Source organism: Oncorhynchus mykiss, chromosome 18, assembly GCF_057628025.1.
Source record: "Oncorhynchus mykiss isolate SJ-2025 chromosome 18, ASM5762802v1, whole genome shotgun sequence".
NCBI classification, from domain to species: Eukaryota; Metazoa; Chordata; class Actinopteri; order Salmoniformes; family Salmonidae; genus Oncorhynchus; species Oncorhynchus mykiss.
Window position 1 is genome coordinate 28,374,648 of NC_143039.1, and position 15,938 is coordinate 28,390,585.

At 45.5% G+C, this 15,938-nt stretch overlaps 1 protein-coding gene across 2 annotated transcripts in view; it reads left to right on the top strand.

Moving 5' to 3' along the window:
- LOC110495798 (voltage-gated inwardly rectifying potassium channel KCNH7) overlaps window positions 1-15,938 on the top strand; it is a 70,892-nt gene that overhangs the window by 15,318 nt on the left and 39,636 nt on the right. For both annotated transcript variants that reach the window (XM_090208080.1, XM_036952248.2), the window contains exon 3: window positions 7,494-7,649. In XM_090208080.1, the coding sequence (XP_090064206.1) occupies window positions 7,494-7,649 (156 nt within the window). The remainder of the gene's footprint in view (window positions 1-7,493; window positions 7,650-15,938) is intronic.

Here is a 15,938-nt window from a genome sequence, read left to right on the forward strand (position 1 = left end):
AGATCCAGCACGCGGGTGCTGGAGGAGGAAATTATAACACAAATAAAAAAGGACCAAGAAGCATGTGGACTCTCCTTCCTCCTTTCCTTGTCAATTGAATTAAAAACGCCTAAACCCGACGACCACTTGGAATTGAAGTGCGGTACTGTAACTAGAAGTGGGACTGCAATTTTCACTCCGGAGGTGAAATAATCTTGTCCCGAGCAGCTCCTGAAACAGCTCTCTCCCTCTCCCCTGCACTGACAGCTGTCAAGAATTAGCTTCTACTGTGGTTTATGCCCTTAGGCCAATACGGTGCCAACCATCAGCTAGCTCCCTCATTGCTGCACGCCTCAGCTCTCATCAGTGTCACTTCCCTACGTCCCTCTACTCTAACTTCCCACCACCGTCCACTGTCCTTAGAGAGCGCAATCTAAAATGACTCCCACTGCAGAGACGTTCACAGTATATACCTATCTATGGAACCATCTGTCAAGAACTATCCGTACGCAATTGTCTCCTAGGTGGGTTGTTGTGCTGTAGTGTAGATGGTAGAAGCTGTGGAACTGGCAGAGATGGAGGGGGAGAGAAAGCGAGGGGGGGGGCAGAGAGACAGACAAACAGACAGACAGACAGACAGACAGACAGACAGACAGACAGACAGAGAGAGAGAGATACAGAGAGACAGAGAGAGAGAGAGAGAGAGAGAGAGAGAGAGAAGATGACTTGAAAGGGTTGATGATTCTCTCTTAAAGGGAAAAAGGACTGACTCCCTGTGTGCTTCAGCTGCTGAGATGGAGCCTCTTGATGAACACCATTGTTTTAATTATTGATAGTGGAAATGGAATCTAATGACATTTTCCAGCATCTTGAAACGGAAATTTCCCCAAATGCTATATTTATTTATGAGCAGTAAGCACACATAGGACACTTTGTTGTGTATTCACACACACACACACACATACACACTTGACTGGGACAGGAGAAATAACGTAAAGTATTAGGAGTCGTCCGTTTCCTTAACTTTTCTCGATGTGACAAATGCTGGTTGCTTTTCTTTTTTTTTTTTGTTGTCTTTTTAAAAAAAATGTACAATTTTTTCTCCCCAATTTCGTAGTGTCCAATTGGGCTCCCGTACGGGCTCGGGAGAGACGAAGGTTGAAAGTCATGCGTCCTCCGATACACAACCCAACCAAGCCGCACTGCTTCTTAACACAGCACGCATCCAACCCGGAAGCCAGCCGCACCAATGCGCCAGAGGAAACACCGTGCACCTGGCCACCTTGGTTAGCGCACACTGCGCCCAGCCCGGAGTCGCTGGTGCGCGATGAGACAAGGACGCCCCTACCGACCAAGCCCTCCCTAACCCGGGTGACGCCAGGCCAATTGTGCGTCGCCCCACAGACCTTCCGGTCGCGGCCGGTTACGACAGAGCCTGGGCGCGAACCCAGGAACTCTGATGGCACAGCTGGCGCTGCAGTACAGCGCCCTTAACCACTGCGCCACCCGGGAGGCCCATTGTTGCTTTTCAATTAACTACCGTCAGTGTCATTTGAATAAATACACATGCACATTGTCTTTTCTCTCTTCCAGTCATTTACACCTGCTGTGGCATGTATAGCCACAACATATGCCGTGCCACCAGCCAGCAGGCAGCTGAATCCTTCCCTACTTTCTGTGAGATTACATATTTTCAGGATTTCCAGGTAGTCTCGATAATCTAGGTAGCTAGTCTGGAGAGGAAATGAAGCCGAGTGGAACATGTTTAAATAGTTCAGACCCACCACATCCTCATGGGGCTTAGGGTCAGACTTTCTTTCTCACACACACACACACACACACACACACACACACACACACACACACACACACACACACACACACACACACACACACACACACACACACACACACACACACACACACACACACACACACACACACACACACACACAAGTAGCAATGTGTGCGACGTATTGGCCTGTTTGCGTTCTGCTCTGAGTGTGAGAAGGTATTTGCTGTTTATACAGTATGATTTGTGTGTGTGTGTGTGTATGTTTGGATGAGCCTGTATTGACCCACAAATGAATAGTTTCTCTTTTTGTTTCTTTATGAACTTGGATATTCTAATGCATTTTTCTTTAAAACGACTTAGTTGTTTCCAACATTGAGAGTTGTTGGCATGTGGCAACACATAAACAGTCCAGCTTAATGGGAATTCCCTCTCTAAATAAGCTATGGCTAGTCCTAATAAGCTATGGCTAGTCCTAATAAGCTATGGCCAGTAATAAGTCATATGGAACCATTCACAGGTCAAATTGAATAATGCAGTAGTAATTCGAGATGGTACTCTACATTTGATTAGATCAGTTATGCTCATTTGTTAGTATGCCAGAGTGCTATGCTTTTATCACCAGTATCAGGTAGCCAATGTGGGTCTCGAATGTGCATCACTCACTGTGAGTCAGCGTGTTCCGGTGCGTTTGGCCATCACTAACTAAGTCAGCGTGTTCCGGTGCATTTGGCCATCACTAACTAAGTCAGCGTGTTCCGGTGCATTTGGCCATCACTAACTAAGTCAGCGTGTTCCGGTGCATTTGGCCATCACTAACTAAGTCAGCGTGTTCCGGTGCGTTTGGCCATCACTAACTAAGTCAGCGTGTTCCGGTGAGTTTGGTCATCACTAACTGTAATTCAGTGTGTTCCGGTGAGTTTGGCCATCACTAACTGTAAGTCAGTGTGTTCCGGTGAGTTTGGCCATCACTAACTGTAAGTCAGCGTGTTCCGGTGCGTTTGGTCATCACTAACTGTAAGTCAGTGTGTTCCGGTGCGTTTGGTCATCACTAACTGTAAGTCAGTGTGTTCCGGTGCGTTTGGTCATCACTAACTAAGTCAGTGTGTTCCGGTGCGTTTGGCCATCACTAACTGTAATTCAGTGTGTTCCGGTGAGTTTGGCCATCACTAACTGTAAGTCAGTGTGTTCCGGTGAGTTTGGCCATCACTAACTGTAAGTCAGCGTGTTCCGGTGCGTTTGGTCATCACTAACTGTAAGTCAGTGTGTTCCGGTGCGTTTGGCCATCACTAACTGTAAGTCAGTGTGTTCCGGTGCGTTTGGCCATCACTAACTGTAAGTCAGTGTGTTCCGGTGCGTTTGGCCATCACTAACTGTAAGTCAGTGTGTTCCGGTGCATTTGGCCATCACTAACTAAGTCAGCGTGTTCCAGTGCGTTTGGTCATCACTAACTAAGTCAGCGTGTTCCGGTACGTTTGGTCATCACTAACTAAGTCAGCGTGTTCCGGTGCGTTTGGTCATCACTAACTGTAAGTCAGTGTGTTCCGGTGCGTTTGGCCATCACTAACTGTAAGTCAGTGTGTTCCGGTACATTTGGCCATCACTAACTAAGTCAGCGTGTTCCGGTGCGTTTGGCAATCACTAACTAAGTCAGTGTGTTCCGGTGCGTTTGGTCATCACTAACTAAGTCAGCATGTTCCGGTGCGTTTGGTCATCACTAACTGTAAGTCAGCGTTTTCCGGTGAGTTTGGCCATCACTAACTGCAAGTCAGCGTGTTCCGGTGAGTTTGGCCATCCCTAACTGTAAGTAAGCGTGTTCCGGTGAGTTTGGCCATCACTAACCTTGGAGAGGAAATAACAAAGGACGTCTATTAGGCTTTCAGCCCCATTCTCTGACTCAGTAGAGGAGAGAGATTGTAGGGGGAGGAAGAACGTGAAGTCATTCAAATGCTAAATAATTACTTGAATCCCCAAAAATATGTTGATGTTCTTTTTTAAGTAAACAAGATCGATTGAATTCTACTATAGTAAGTTTCCAAAACCGCGGTTGTATGTTGCTGTATAGAGAAATACCCACTAGGTACAACACTGTAAAGACCAGCACCCATTTTCACAACAAGATTGGACAGACAGAGAGGACCTGATCGTAGATCAGCGCTCCTACTCTGAGACACTTCATGAATACAGGCCCATGTCTTCCTCAGTGATGTATTGTATTTACAGGTGTGTTCTCCCATTACATAGCACTATGTAAATCAGCTTCATCATGGCCTATTACATTTAGCTGGACAGGGAACATCTGCCTAATTAATGCCACTGGTAGGCTGTGTGTGTGTGTGTGTGTGTGTGTGTGTGTGTGTGTGTGTGTGTGTGTGTGTGTGTGTGTGTGTGTGTGTGTGTGTGTGTGTGTGTGTGTGTGTGTCAGATCTGATGTTGTGACTGAATATGCAGGCGGACAGGCAGAAATTAGCATCAGCACCTGCAGGGATCTTTTGATCAGTCTGTTTATAATACATCAGGTGTCCTGCTGAAGAGAGGCTGGTTAGGTAGTCAACTCATTTCTCACATCACAGAGAGGGAGGTAGATAGGGCTGGGAAAGGAAGAGGGACAGAGCGAGACAGACAGATGGACGGACGGACGGACAGACGGACAGATAGATTTGTACCCCGTGATTGATATGGGATTTCTGCAGTGCTACATATGGGATTGCTCCATTCATGACTCCTTCGTGATAATAACTCTCATTTGAATAATTTGAATTTGAGAGAGATTGATTCAACCCACACACGCCGCAACACAGAATCACACTCAGACACACACAGAAGCACTCCCACATGCAAAGGCAGACATGCAAATCCAGTGTCACCAAGGTCAGTCCAGATTACACGATGTAATGTTTATAAAGCACCATCATTATCATCACACACAACTCCACCATCCCTCCACCTTCATAACACACACACCCCAGCCTCCACAACATCTCAGCCTCCACATACATCCCAGCCTCCATAACACCCCAGCCTCCACATACATCCCAGCCTCCATAACACCCCAGCCTCCACATACATCCCAGCCTCCACATACATCCCATCCTCCACATACACCCCAGGCTCCACATACACCCCAGCCTCCATAACACCCCAGCCTCCACATACATCCCAGCCTCCATAACACCCTAGCCTCCATAACACCCCAGCCTCCATAACACCCCAGCCTCCACATACACCCCAGCCTCCACATACACCCCAGCCTCCACATACACCCCAGCCTCCACATACACCCCAGCCTCCATAACACCCCAGCTTCCACACACACCCATGCCTCTACACACACCCCAGCTCCACACACACCCCAGCCTCTATACACACCCCAGCCTCCATACACACCCAGGCCTCCATACACACCCCAACCTCCATACATACCACAGCCTCCATACACACCCAGCCTAAATACACACCCCAGGCTCCATACACACCCCAGCCTCCATACACACACCAGCTTCCATACACACCACAACCTCCATACACACCCCAGCCTCCATACACACCCCAGCTTCCATACACACCCCAGCCTCCATACACACCCCAGCTTCCATACACACCCCAGCCTCCATACACACCCCAGCCTCCATACACACCACATTCTCCATACACACCACAGCCTCTATACACACCACAGCCTCCATACACAGCCCTGCACACCCATAACAAGTCATTCTACTTCCTACAACATAGTAATTGCTGAATAATTGATGTTGATAGATTCAGACAGATACATTTTGTCATGCGCACGCACACACACACACACACACACACACACACACACACACACACACACACACTGAGGTATACACACAGGTTTACATTGACAGAGCTGAAGAGCGCTGTGGAGGTGTAGGGGGTAGCTAGAAGGATAGGGTAAAGGGTTGTACGGTATAGTAGTAGTAGGTTGCTGTTGTGGTGGTGGATTAGCAATTTATTTAACTGGTTTGTGGCAGAGCGTCAGAGCACTGTGAAATTCAACTGTTTGGCGAAGAATTCAGTCGCTAAGAACCCAACTCTTATGTCTTGGATTTTGTTCTGTATCTTTCTAATATTGTAGGGGTTTACTGGACTGGTTTTGGCCCTCTGGATTCATTTATACTGTACAAACGCTACCCGCCGATATAACACAAAGGTTGTGTAGTAAATCCTTCCCTTAAGCTTAAATTGCAAAATGCTTCTCTTGCTCTCTGTCTCCCTGCTCCAGTGGGTTATTCTAATGTGGATATAGTGCAGCCCTGCATGTGTTTCCCCTTTAATTTATGGCTCTGTCCAATATTGCTGGCACTGATATATTATTAGGGCCTAGAGAATTCTGGGGCCCCAAATAGAATCATGAAGCCCCAGTGAGGGGAGAACAATTGGATGGTTGGTTGGTCGCTGGTGTTGTTGTTTGGTGATACAGACAGGAGAGCACAGGGACTGGTGGCGATGTGTGTGTGCGGGTGTTTCTTGGTAGTGTGTGCGTGTATGTGTGTGCTTGCTTGCATTCGTGTGTGTGCGCGCGTGCGTGCGTTTTGTAGCTCGGTTGGTAGAGCATGCCGCTTGCAGCACCAGGGTTGTGGGTTCGATTCCCATGGGGGACCAGTATGTAAAAAGTATTAAAACGTATGCACTCACTACTGTAAGTCGCTCGGAGTGTCTGCCGTAATGTAAATGTGTGTGTTTCCTGGTGGTGATGTGTGTTTTTCATGGTGTAAAACTGGCAGGGCTGGTTGTCCCGTGGGACCATGCCGAGCTATTAATAGGCTGGCGGTGACAGCAGGACTTTGATCTGCTTGAGAGAGAAGCACTTTAAGAGAAGAGATGCCATGTGATCTATATTTAAAACATACGCCTGTGACAGAGGCCATCACAGTAATGACAGAGATTCCATTGTAGGCAGAGGATACGTTAAACATAATCTATTTGTCTTCACTCTCATCTCGCAGTGTCCCTCATTAATTTCGACACAGTGACCAATGCAAGCGTACAAGTCCTGCATGGCTTATCATTTGTAATGCACATTCAGGGTTTTCAGTGTGCTTGAAATACACCTGTGGGACTATTTTAGTGATGTTGTCTGCCATTTCAATCTCAATATAACCCAGAGTGTTTGAAGTGCATCGTTTTCCTTTTTCATACGGGATGCGCCGGCCATATCCTGCCCACTGGGCTTCGATCACAAACCACAGCTAACTCTGGGGGCGATGCTGCCTTGTGATGAATGTGGAACATTAACACATGTTAATTACACTTTAAAAGGTGACGTGGTCTCGTTTATTTGAGTCCCGTCGATGACTTGAATGTCATTAATGAGACAGGGATTAGGCTGATTGCAGTGAACCATAATTGGTATTAACGCAATCCATTTTGAGGGGTTTTAGTTATCGCTTATCCACAGGAAGGGACTAAGAATTAGGGCGGAAGACTGAATGCATTTGACAATGAGAATCTCTTAGGATAGTACAATGTTAACAGTAAGAATGTTTTATCCAGCCTCAGCACACTGCTGATAATAAAGGATGGAATTCATATAGGGCTTCTTACTAAATACCTTTCGGTTGGAAAAACACAATGTTTCCCAAATGAGGACATTTTTATAAAGATGTATAGAAATATTTGAGAAGATCATACACCAGAAACATTTCCCTCTTGACCTTTCCCTTCTGTTCTCTTTTTCCTGTTTCATGTCCCGTAGGCTCTGACTTCCTGTGTAACACCCACATCATCCCAGTGAAGAACGAGGAGGGCATGGTCATGATGTTCATCCTCAACTTTGACTACATCCTAGAGGAGGACAGCTGTGACTCTCTGGAGGGACTCAACCACACGTCTCCTGCCAAAGCTGAGCCAAGTGAGTAACCCGTCAATGCCTGGGCTTTAGCTCAGTCGGCCAAAACACTACATTCAAATGAAACCTTACCAGACAAGGGACTGAATGTCTCTGTTTTCTACACAGAGTGTAGTGGCTGTACAGTAGTAACACAATATTATATCCTGAGGAAAACTGAACAATGGAATGGAACTTTACTCTTTCAAGTTCCCTTAATGAGTACAGTTTCATACCGTTTCCCCTTGGCCATTTTAAAGCCAGGTACTGAAGCCGGTACGCGAGTATGCAAAAAGACCTTACGAAAACTAACCCTGATTCCGATGACCACCCTACCCATGCTAGATCACGGAGACGCAAGGGTGCTTTCGAGCGGCTAGATGTTCTTTACCATTCGGCCATCAGATTTGCCTACCATTGCTCCTTATAGGACACATCACTGCACTCTATATTCTTCTGTTGAGACATTTTCATTGGCTAAATTAAGTTCGATCTGTCTTTTTAAATGTGTGCTGCGTATTTAGTTTATGATAGGTTAGGAAGAATATTTTAGGCCTACCAAAATGACTCTTATAACCAAAAAATATAATGCTTATCTTTATAATAAAACAGAACAAATTAGCCTTCTTCTCTATGCCTATATCTGTATAGCAGATGCAGTAGCCTATCTGACAAGTATAAAGAATTGCATCTCTCTCGCTCTCACTCAATATTAATATCAAACAGTGGACACCTATGCATTCAATGCCCTGATGCATTAGTGCTCAAATCTCTGACAGCTGAACCGTGAGGTGGACAATTGTTGTATTTAGGAAAGTAAAAACCAATAAAACAATAGGCTATAATGTTTTTCATATGCTACACATCGAAACACAAGGAATAGTGTTTTTGTAATATGTTATAGGCTGTTTTTAGGGACATGTAAATGTAGCTTATTTGACCAATATCCCTTGTTTATTGATGGTGCTGGCTGAGTGGGTGGACGCCCTAAACGGTCACGCACCCGCAAATGTCCAATAAGTTCAAATCTTCCCAGTCACCTGTCCGGCGCCAGATTTTCCAGACGAAAACCCTGATATACAGTGCCTTCGGGAAGTATTCAGACACCTTGACTTTTTCCACATTTTGTAAGGTTACAGCCTTATTCTAAAAACAAATGAATGCTAATTTATTCAAAATAAAAAACAGAAATATCACATTTACATAAGTATTCAGACCCTTTACTAAGTACTTTATTGAAGCACCTTTGGCAGTGATAACAGCCTCAAGTCTTCTTAAGTATGATGCTACAAGCTTGGCACACCTGTATTTGGGGAGTTTCTCCCATTCTTCTCTGCAGATCCTCTAAAAAGCTGTCAGGTTGGATGGGGAGCGTTGCTCTCTCCAGAGATGTTAGATTGGGTTCTGGCTGGGCCACTCAAGGAGATTCAGAGACTTGTCCCGAAGCCCCTCCTGCGTTGTATTGGTTGTGTGCTTAGGGTCATTGTCCTGTTGGAAGGTGAAACTTCGTCCCAGTCTGAGGTCCTGAGCACTCTGGAGCATTAAGGCTCTATCTGTACTTTGCTCTGTTCATCTTTGCCTCGATCCTGACTAGTCTCCCAGTCCCTGCTGCTGAAAAACATCAACCCAGCATGATGCTGCCACCACCATCATGCTTCACCGTAGGGATGGTGACAGGTTTCCTCCATGTGTGAAGCTTGTCATTCAGGCCAAAGAGTTTAATCTTGGTTTCATCAGACCAGAGAATCGTGTTTCTCATGGTATGAGAGTCTTTAGGTGCCTTTTGGCAAACTCCAAGTGAGCTGTCATGAGCCTTTTACTGAGGAGGGGCTACCATCTGGCCACTCTACCATAAAGGCCTAATTGGTGGAGTGCTGCAGAGATGGTTGTCCTTCTGGAAGGTTATATTATCTCCACAGAGGAATTCTAAAGCTCTGTCAGAGTGACCATCGGGTTCTGATATCGGCTACAATAGGATGCTAAATAAACTTTCCAGTGACACTGACTCGTCCAATGATGAAGATTAAGCATTGGCTACTCATCTGTGATGGTCCATGTGCTCTTACCAATATCTCAGTTAAGCTACTTACAGGGCTGTTTGCTCAGAATTGCTTAAAAGTGGTTGAAAATGTTTTTTTGTTAGCTTCAGATTAGTCTTCTCTTTTCAGCAGTAGGCATTTGATTTGGAAATGGTAGGCTTGCGTTTTTCTCGTGTTTGTATTTTGAAGTTTGCAAAAGGCAAACTGACAGCTGCAACCAATCAAAAATATATCTTCCATAGATAGCAGTTCCCATTCAAGTCAGGTCTGGCAGCCATTGCTTGTGTACTCATGAGTTTAACAGTCAAGTGCCAGGATTAGAGGTTCCAAAATCCTTCAAAGGACTATATCTATGGCCACAACGCAACAAGCTGTTCTTTATTTGGTGTGCGTGCAGCCCAAATTTCAGCCTTCCCAGCTGTAAGTGCTTGTGATAAAATGTAAATCCCCAGCTATTTTTTAGATGCTGTTGATCCTCTGTAGCTATGTTATGCTCTCTAGTATTTTGATTTATTTTATGTACAGTTGAAGTCAGAAGTTTACATACACTTAGGTTGCAGTCATTAAAACGTGTTTTTCAACCACTCCACAAATGTCTTGTTAACAATCTGTAGTTTTGGCAAGTTGGTTAGGACATCTACTTTGTGCATGACAGAAGTAAATATTCCAACCAATTGTTTACAGACTGATTATTTCACTTATAATTCACAGTATCATAATTCCAGTGGGTCAGAAGTTTACATACACACAAGTTGACTGTGCCTTTAAACAGCTTGGAAAATTCCAGAAAATGATGTCATGGCTTTAGAAGCTTCTGATAGGCTAATTGACATCATTTGAGTCAATTGGAGGTGTACCTGTGGATATATTTCAAGGCCTACCTTCAAACTCAGTGCCTCTTTGCTTGACATCATGAGAAAATCAAAATAAATCAGCCAAGACCTCAGAAAAATAAATGTAGACCTCCACAAGTCTGATTCATCCTTGGGAGCAATTTCCAAATGCCTGAAGGTACCACGTTCATCTGTACCAGCAATAGTACGCAAGTACAAACACCATGGGACCACGCAGCCGTCATACTGCTCAGGAAGGAGACACGTTCTGTCTCCTAGAGATGAACGTACTTTGGTGCGAAATGTGCAAATCAGTTCCAGAACAACAGCAAAGGGCCTTGTGAAGATGCTGGAGGAAACAGGTACAAAAGTCCTATATTGACGTAACCTGAAAGGTCGCTCAGCAAGGAAGAAGCCACGGCTCCAAAACCACCATAAAAACGCAAGACTACAGTTTGCAACTGCACATGGGGACAAAGATCATACTTTTTGGAGAAATGTCCTCTTGTCTGATGAAACAAAAATTGAACTGTTTGGCCATAATGACCATCGTTATGTTTGGAGGAAACAGGGGATGCTTACAAGCCGAAGAACACCATCCCAACCGTGCTGCAGGAGGGACTGGTGCACATCACAAAATAGATGGCATCATGAGGCAAGAAATTATGTGGATATATTGAAGCAACATCTCAAGACATCAGTTAAAGCTTGGTCACAAATGGGTTTCTAAATGGACAATGACCCCAAACATACTTCCAAAGTTGTGGCAAAATGGCTTGAGGACAACAAAGTCAAGGTATTGGAGTGGCCATCACAAAGCCCTGACCTCAATCCTATAGATAATTTGTGGGCAGAACTGAAAAAGTGTGTGCGAGCAAGGAGGCCTACAAACCTGACTCAGTTACACCAGCTCTGTCAGGAGGAATGGGCCAAAATTCACCCAACTTATTGTGGGAAGCTTGTGGAAGGTTACCCGAAACATTTGACCCAAGTTAAACAATTTAAAGTCAATTTAAGTCTACCGAATACTAATTGAGTGTATGTAAACTTCTGACCCACTGGGAATGTGATGAAAGAAATAAAAGCTGAAATAATAATTTTCTCTTCTATTATTCTGACATTTCACATTCTAAAATAAAGTGGTGATCCTATCTGACCTAAGACAGGGAAATTTTACTTGGATTAAATGTCAGGAATTGTGAAAAACTGAGTTTGAATATATTTTGCTAAGGTGTATGTAAACTTCCGACTTCAATGTCAGTTCAGACAGGATAAATATAATTTTGTCTAAAAATTCTTTTTTATAGCGGCTATGCTTATAAGGGTCAGACTCCCAGTTCCTCAAAAGCACCTCTGCCGAAAGTGCGGAGTGGGCAATCCCGTGATTGAATGGGGTATGAATAAAATACAATTCAGGCCTATCTGAATTTCTAAACAGCCTGGCAGTGTGAATTCGGCTGTCAGACTGATTAATTTACAAGGTGAATCTTGCTCTGCTCACCTACCTTGGCTCTCTCTTTCTCTCAAAGCCTCTTTTAAACTGGTGCAGGGAAAGGATCGTTTTGCATTTTGGCTATTTTAGGTTGGAACTTTTAGCCCTTGTACATTTCAGGACATAATTTTTACCTCATTCTTTCAGAGGAATTGTTCCTGTTCCTCTGTTAGCAGATAGATGATGGTCATCTATGACTCATAGCAGTCCCTGCATAATTAAAGACCACAATTAGACCTGGTCCAATACAGAACTCTGCATTGCATCAGAGAACATTCAGATGATGAAAGTGTTCTTGGTAGAGCAATTCATTGAGGGTTCTAGGTAGAACCATATAGAGAGGGTTCTATGAAGACACCACACCAAAAGGGGTTCCCCAATGGAAGCAAGCTGAAAAACCCTATACGGTTCTACGTACAACCTTTTTTCTAGGAGTGTACCAGCCATAATTGATAAACAACAGTAGACTAGTGTCGATAGTAACAAGGTTATCATTGCACTGTGAACCTGCTGAACAGGTGTGATTGGTGATTAGTGGGAGAAAAGGGACCTGGCTATTAGCAAAAGTATTCAGACCCCTTGGATTTCTTCAAATACTGTATTGTGTTACAAAGTGGGATTGAAATTGATTTCATTTTCATTTTTCTTCAACAATACACACAAAAAGTGGAAGATTTTTTTTTTAGATGAACAAAAAATCAAATAAAACATTTACAGTGAAATTCTTTTTGGAGGGAATTTGACCCCTTTTTCTCCCCAATTTCGTGGTATCCAATTGTTGTAGTAGCTACCTACTATCTTGTCTCAACTCCCGTACGGGCTCGGGAGAGACGAAGGTTGAAAGTCATGCATGCGTCCTCCGATACACAACCCAACCAAGCCTCACTGCTTCTTAACACAGCATGCATCCAACCCGGAAGCCAGCCGCACCAATGCGTCAGAGGAAACACCGTGCACCTGGTTAGCGCGCACTGCGCCCGGTCTGCCACAGGACCAAGCCCTCCCTAACCCGGACAACGCTAGGTCACAGCCGGTTACGACAGAGCCTGGGCGCGAACCCAGGGACTCTGATGGCTCAGCTGGCGCTGCAGTACAGCGCCCTTAACCACTGCGCCACCCGGGAGGCCTACAGTGAAATTCTTCCTTACAAGCCCTTAACCAACAATGCAGTTTTAAGAAAAATAAGTATTAAGAAAGTATTTACTAAATAAATGGAAGCAAAAAGACAAAAACAAATGATAAAAAAATATATAAAAATAAATAAAATATCAGTAACGAGGCTATATACAGAGGTAATTTAGGTAATATGTACATGTAGGTAGAGGTAAAGTGACTATACATAGAACATAAACAGAGAGTAGCAGCAGCGTGAAAAAAAGGGGGGGTGGTCAATGCAAATGGTCTGTGTAGCCATTTGATTAGCTGTTCAGGAGTCTTATGGCTTGGGGGTAGAAGCTGTTAAGAAGCTTTTTTGAGACTAGACTTGACGCTCTGCTACCGCTTGCTGTACGGCAGCAGAGAGAACAGTCTATGACTAGGATGGCCGGAGCCCTTGGCAATTTTTAGGGCCTTCCTCTGACACCGCCTGTTATAGAGGTCCTGGATGGCAGGAAGCTTGGCCCCAGTGATGTACTGGATCGTACGCATTACCCTCTGTAGCATCTTGTGGTCGGATGCTGAGCAGTTGCCATACCAGGCAGTGATGCAACCAATGCTCTCGATGGTGCATCTGAGGACCCATGCCAAATCTTTTCAGTCTCCCGAGGGGGAATAGGCATTGTCTTGCCCTCTACACAACTGTCTTGCTGTGTTTGGACCATGATAGTTTGTTGGTGATGTGGACACCAAGGAACTTGTAGCTCTCAACCTGCTCCACTACAGCCCCTTCGATGAGAATAGGAATGGGGGTGTGCTTGGCCCTCTTTTTCTTGTAGTCCATGATCATCTCCTTTGTTTTGGTCACGTTGAGGGAGAGGTTGTTGTCCTGGCACCACACTGTCAGTCTCTAACCACCTCTCTATAGGCTGTCTCATCGTTGTCAGTGATCAGGCCTACCACTTTTCTGTCGTCGGCAAACTTAATGATGGAGTTCAATGGCTGTGATGGGAGAAAACTGAGGATGGATCAACATTGTAGTGACTCCACAATAATGACTTAAATGACAGCGTTAAAAGAAGAACACAAATATACCAAGTTAAAATATATTCTAAAACATGCATCTTGTATGCAACAAGCCACTAAAGTAATTGTCACGCCCTGACCTTAGTTATCTTTGTTTTCTTTATTATTTTGGTTAGGTCAGGGTGTGATGAGGGTGATATATGTTTTTTTGTCCTGTCTAGGGTTTTGGTATGTTTATGGGGTTTTCCAGTCTAGGTGTTTTTATGTATATGGTTGCCTAGATTGGTTCTCAATCAGAGGCAGCTGTTTATCGTTGTCTCTGAATGAGGACCATATTTAGGTAGCCATATGCCTTGGATAGTTTGTGGGTTATTGTCTATGTGTAGTTGCCTGTGTCTGCACTCGTTGTGCATAGCGGCACATTCGGTTTGTTTAAGTGTTCTTTGTGTTCTTCATTAAAAGAAGAATGTATTCTAATCACTCTACGCTTTGGTCTCCTCTTTACGATGAACGTGACAGAATAACCCACCAAACAAGGACCAAGCAGCAAAAGCCAAAAAGGAGTGGACATCTTGGACCCGGGAGAAACAGGAGTGGAGGACATCCTGGACCTGGGAGGAGGTAATGGCAAAGGACAAGACCCTGCCATGGAAGCAGGTGGAGAAAGCACAGGAGGAACAGCAACGATTTGAGGGTACACGGCTAGCACGGAAGCCCGAGAAGCAGCCCCAAGATTTTTTTACCACCAGTGCCGGCACCACGCACCAGGCCTACAGTGCGCCTCAGCAGTCCACAGCAGTCCGGAACCTCCGGCGACGGTTCACAGTCCGGAACTTCCGGCGACGGTTCACAGTCCGGAACTTCCGGCGACGGTTCACAGTCCGGAACCTCCGGCGACGGTTCACAGTCCGGAACCTCCGGCGACGGTTCACAGTCCGGAACCTCCGGCGACGGTTCACAGTCCGGAACCTCCGGCGACGGTTCACAGTCCGGAACCTCCGGCGACGGTTCACAGTCCGGAACCTCCGGCGACGGTTCACAGTCCGGAGCGTCCGGCGACGGTTCACAGTCCGGGGTCTCAGGCGACGGTCCGGGGTCTCGGCGACGGTCCACAGTCCGGGGTCTCCGGCGACGGTCCACAGTCCGGGGTCTCCGGCGACGGTCCACAGTCCGGAGTCTCCGGCGACGGTCCACAGTCTGGGGTCTCCGGCGACGGTCCCCAGTCCAGAACATCCGGCGATGATCCATGCAGCAAGGGTCCCCAGCCCGGGGCCTACGACGATGATCCATGGGTCGGTGCTACAAGAGCGGACTCAGAGTAAAGAAGGGGGGGTGGCGTCCAGAACCAGAGCCGCCACCGAGGTTAGATGCCCATCCAGACCCTTCCATATAGGTTTAGGTTTGCGGCCGGTAGTCCGCACCTTTGGTACTGTCACGCCCTGACCTTAGTTATCTTTGTTTTCTTTATTATTTTGGTTAGGTCAGGGTGTGATGAGGGTGATATGTGTTTTTGTCCTGTCTAGGGTTTTGGTATGTTTATGGGGTTTTCCAGTGTAGGTGTTTTTATGTCAATGGATGCCTAGATTGGTTCTCAATCAGAGGCAGCTGTTTATTGTTGTCTCTGAATGGGGACCATATTTAGGTAGCCATATGCCTTGGATAGTTTGTGGGTTATTGTCTATGTGTAGTTGCCTGTGTCTGCACTCGTTGTGCATAGCTTCACGTTCGTTTTGGTTAGTTTGTTTAAGTGTTCTTCGTGTTCCTTCATTAAAATAATTTATTCTAATCACGCTGCGTATTGGTCTCCTCTTTACGATGAACGTGACAG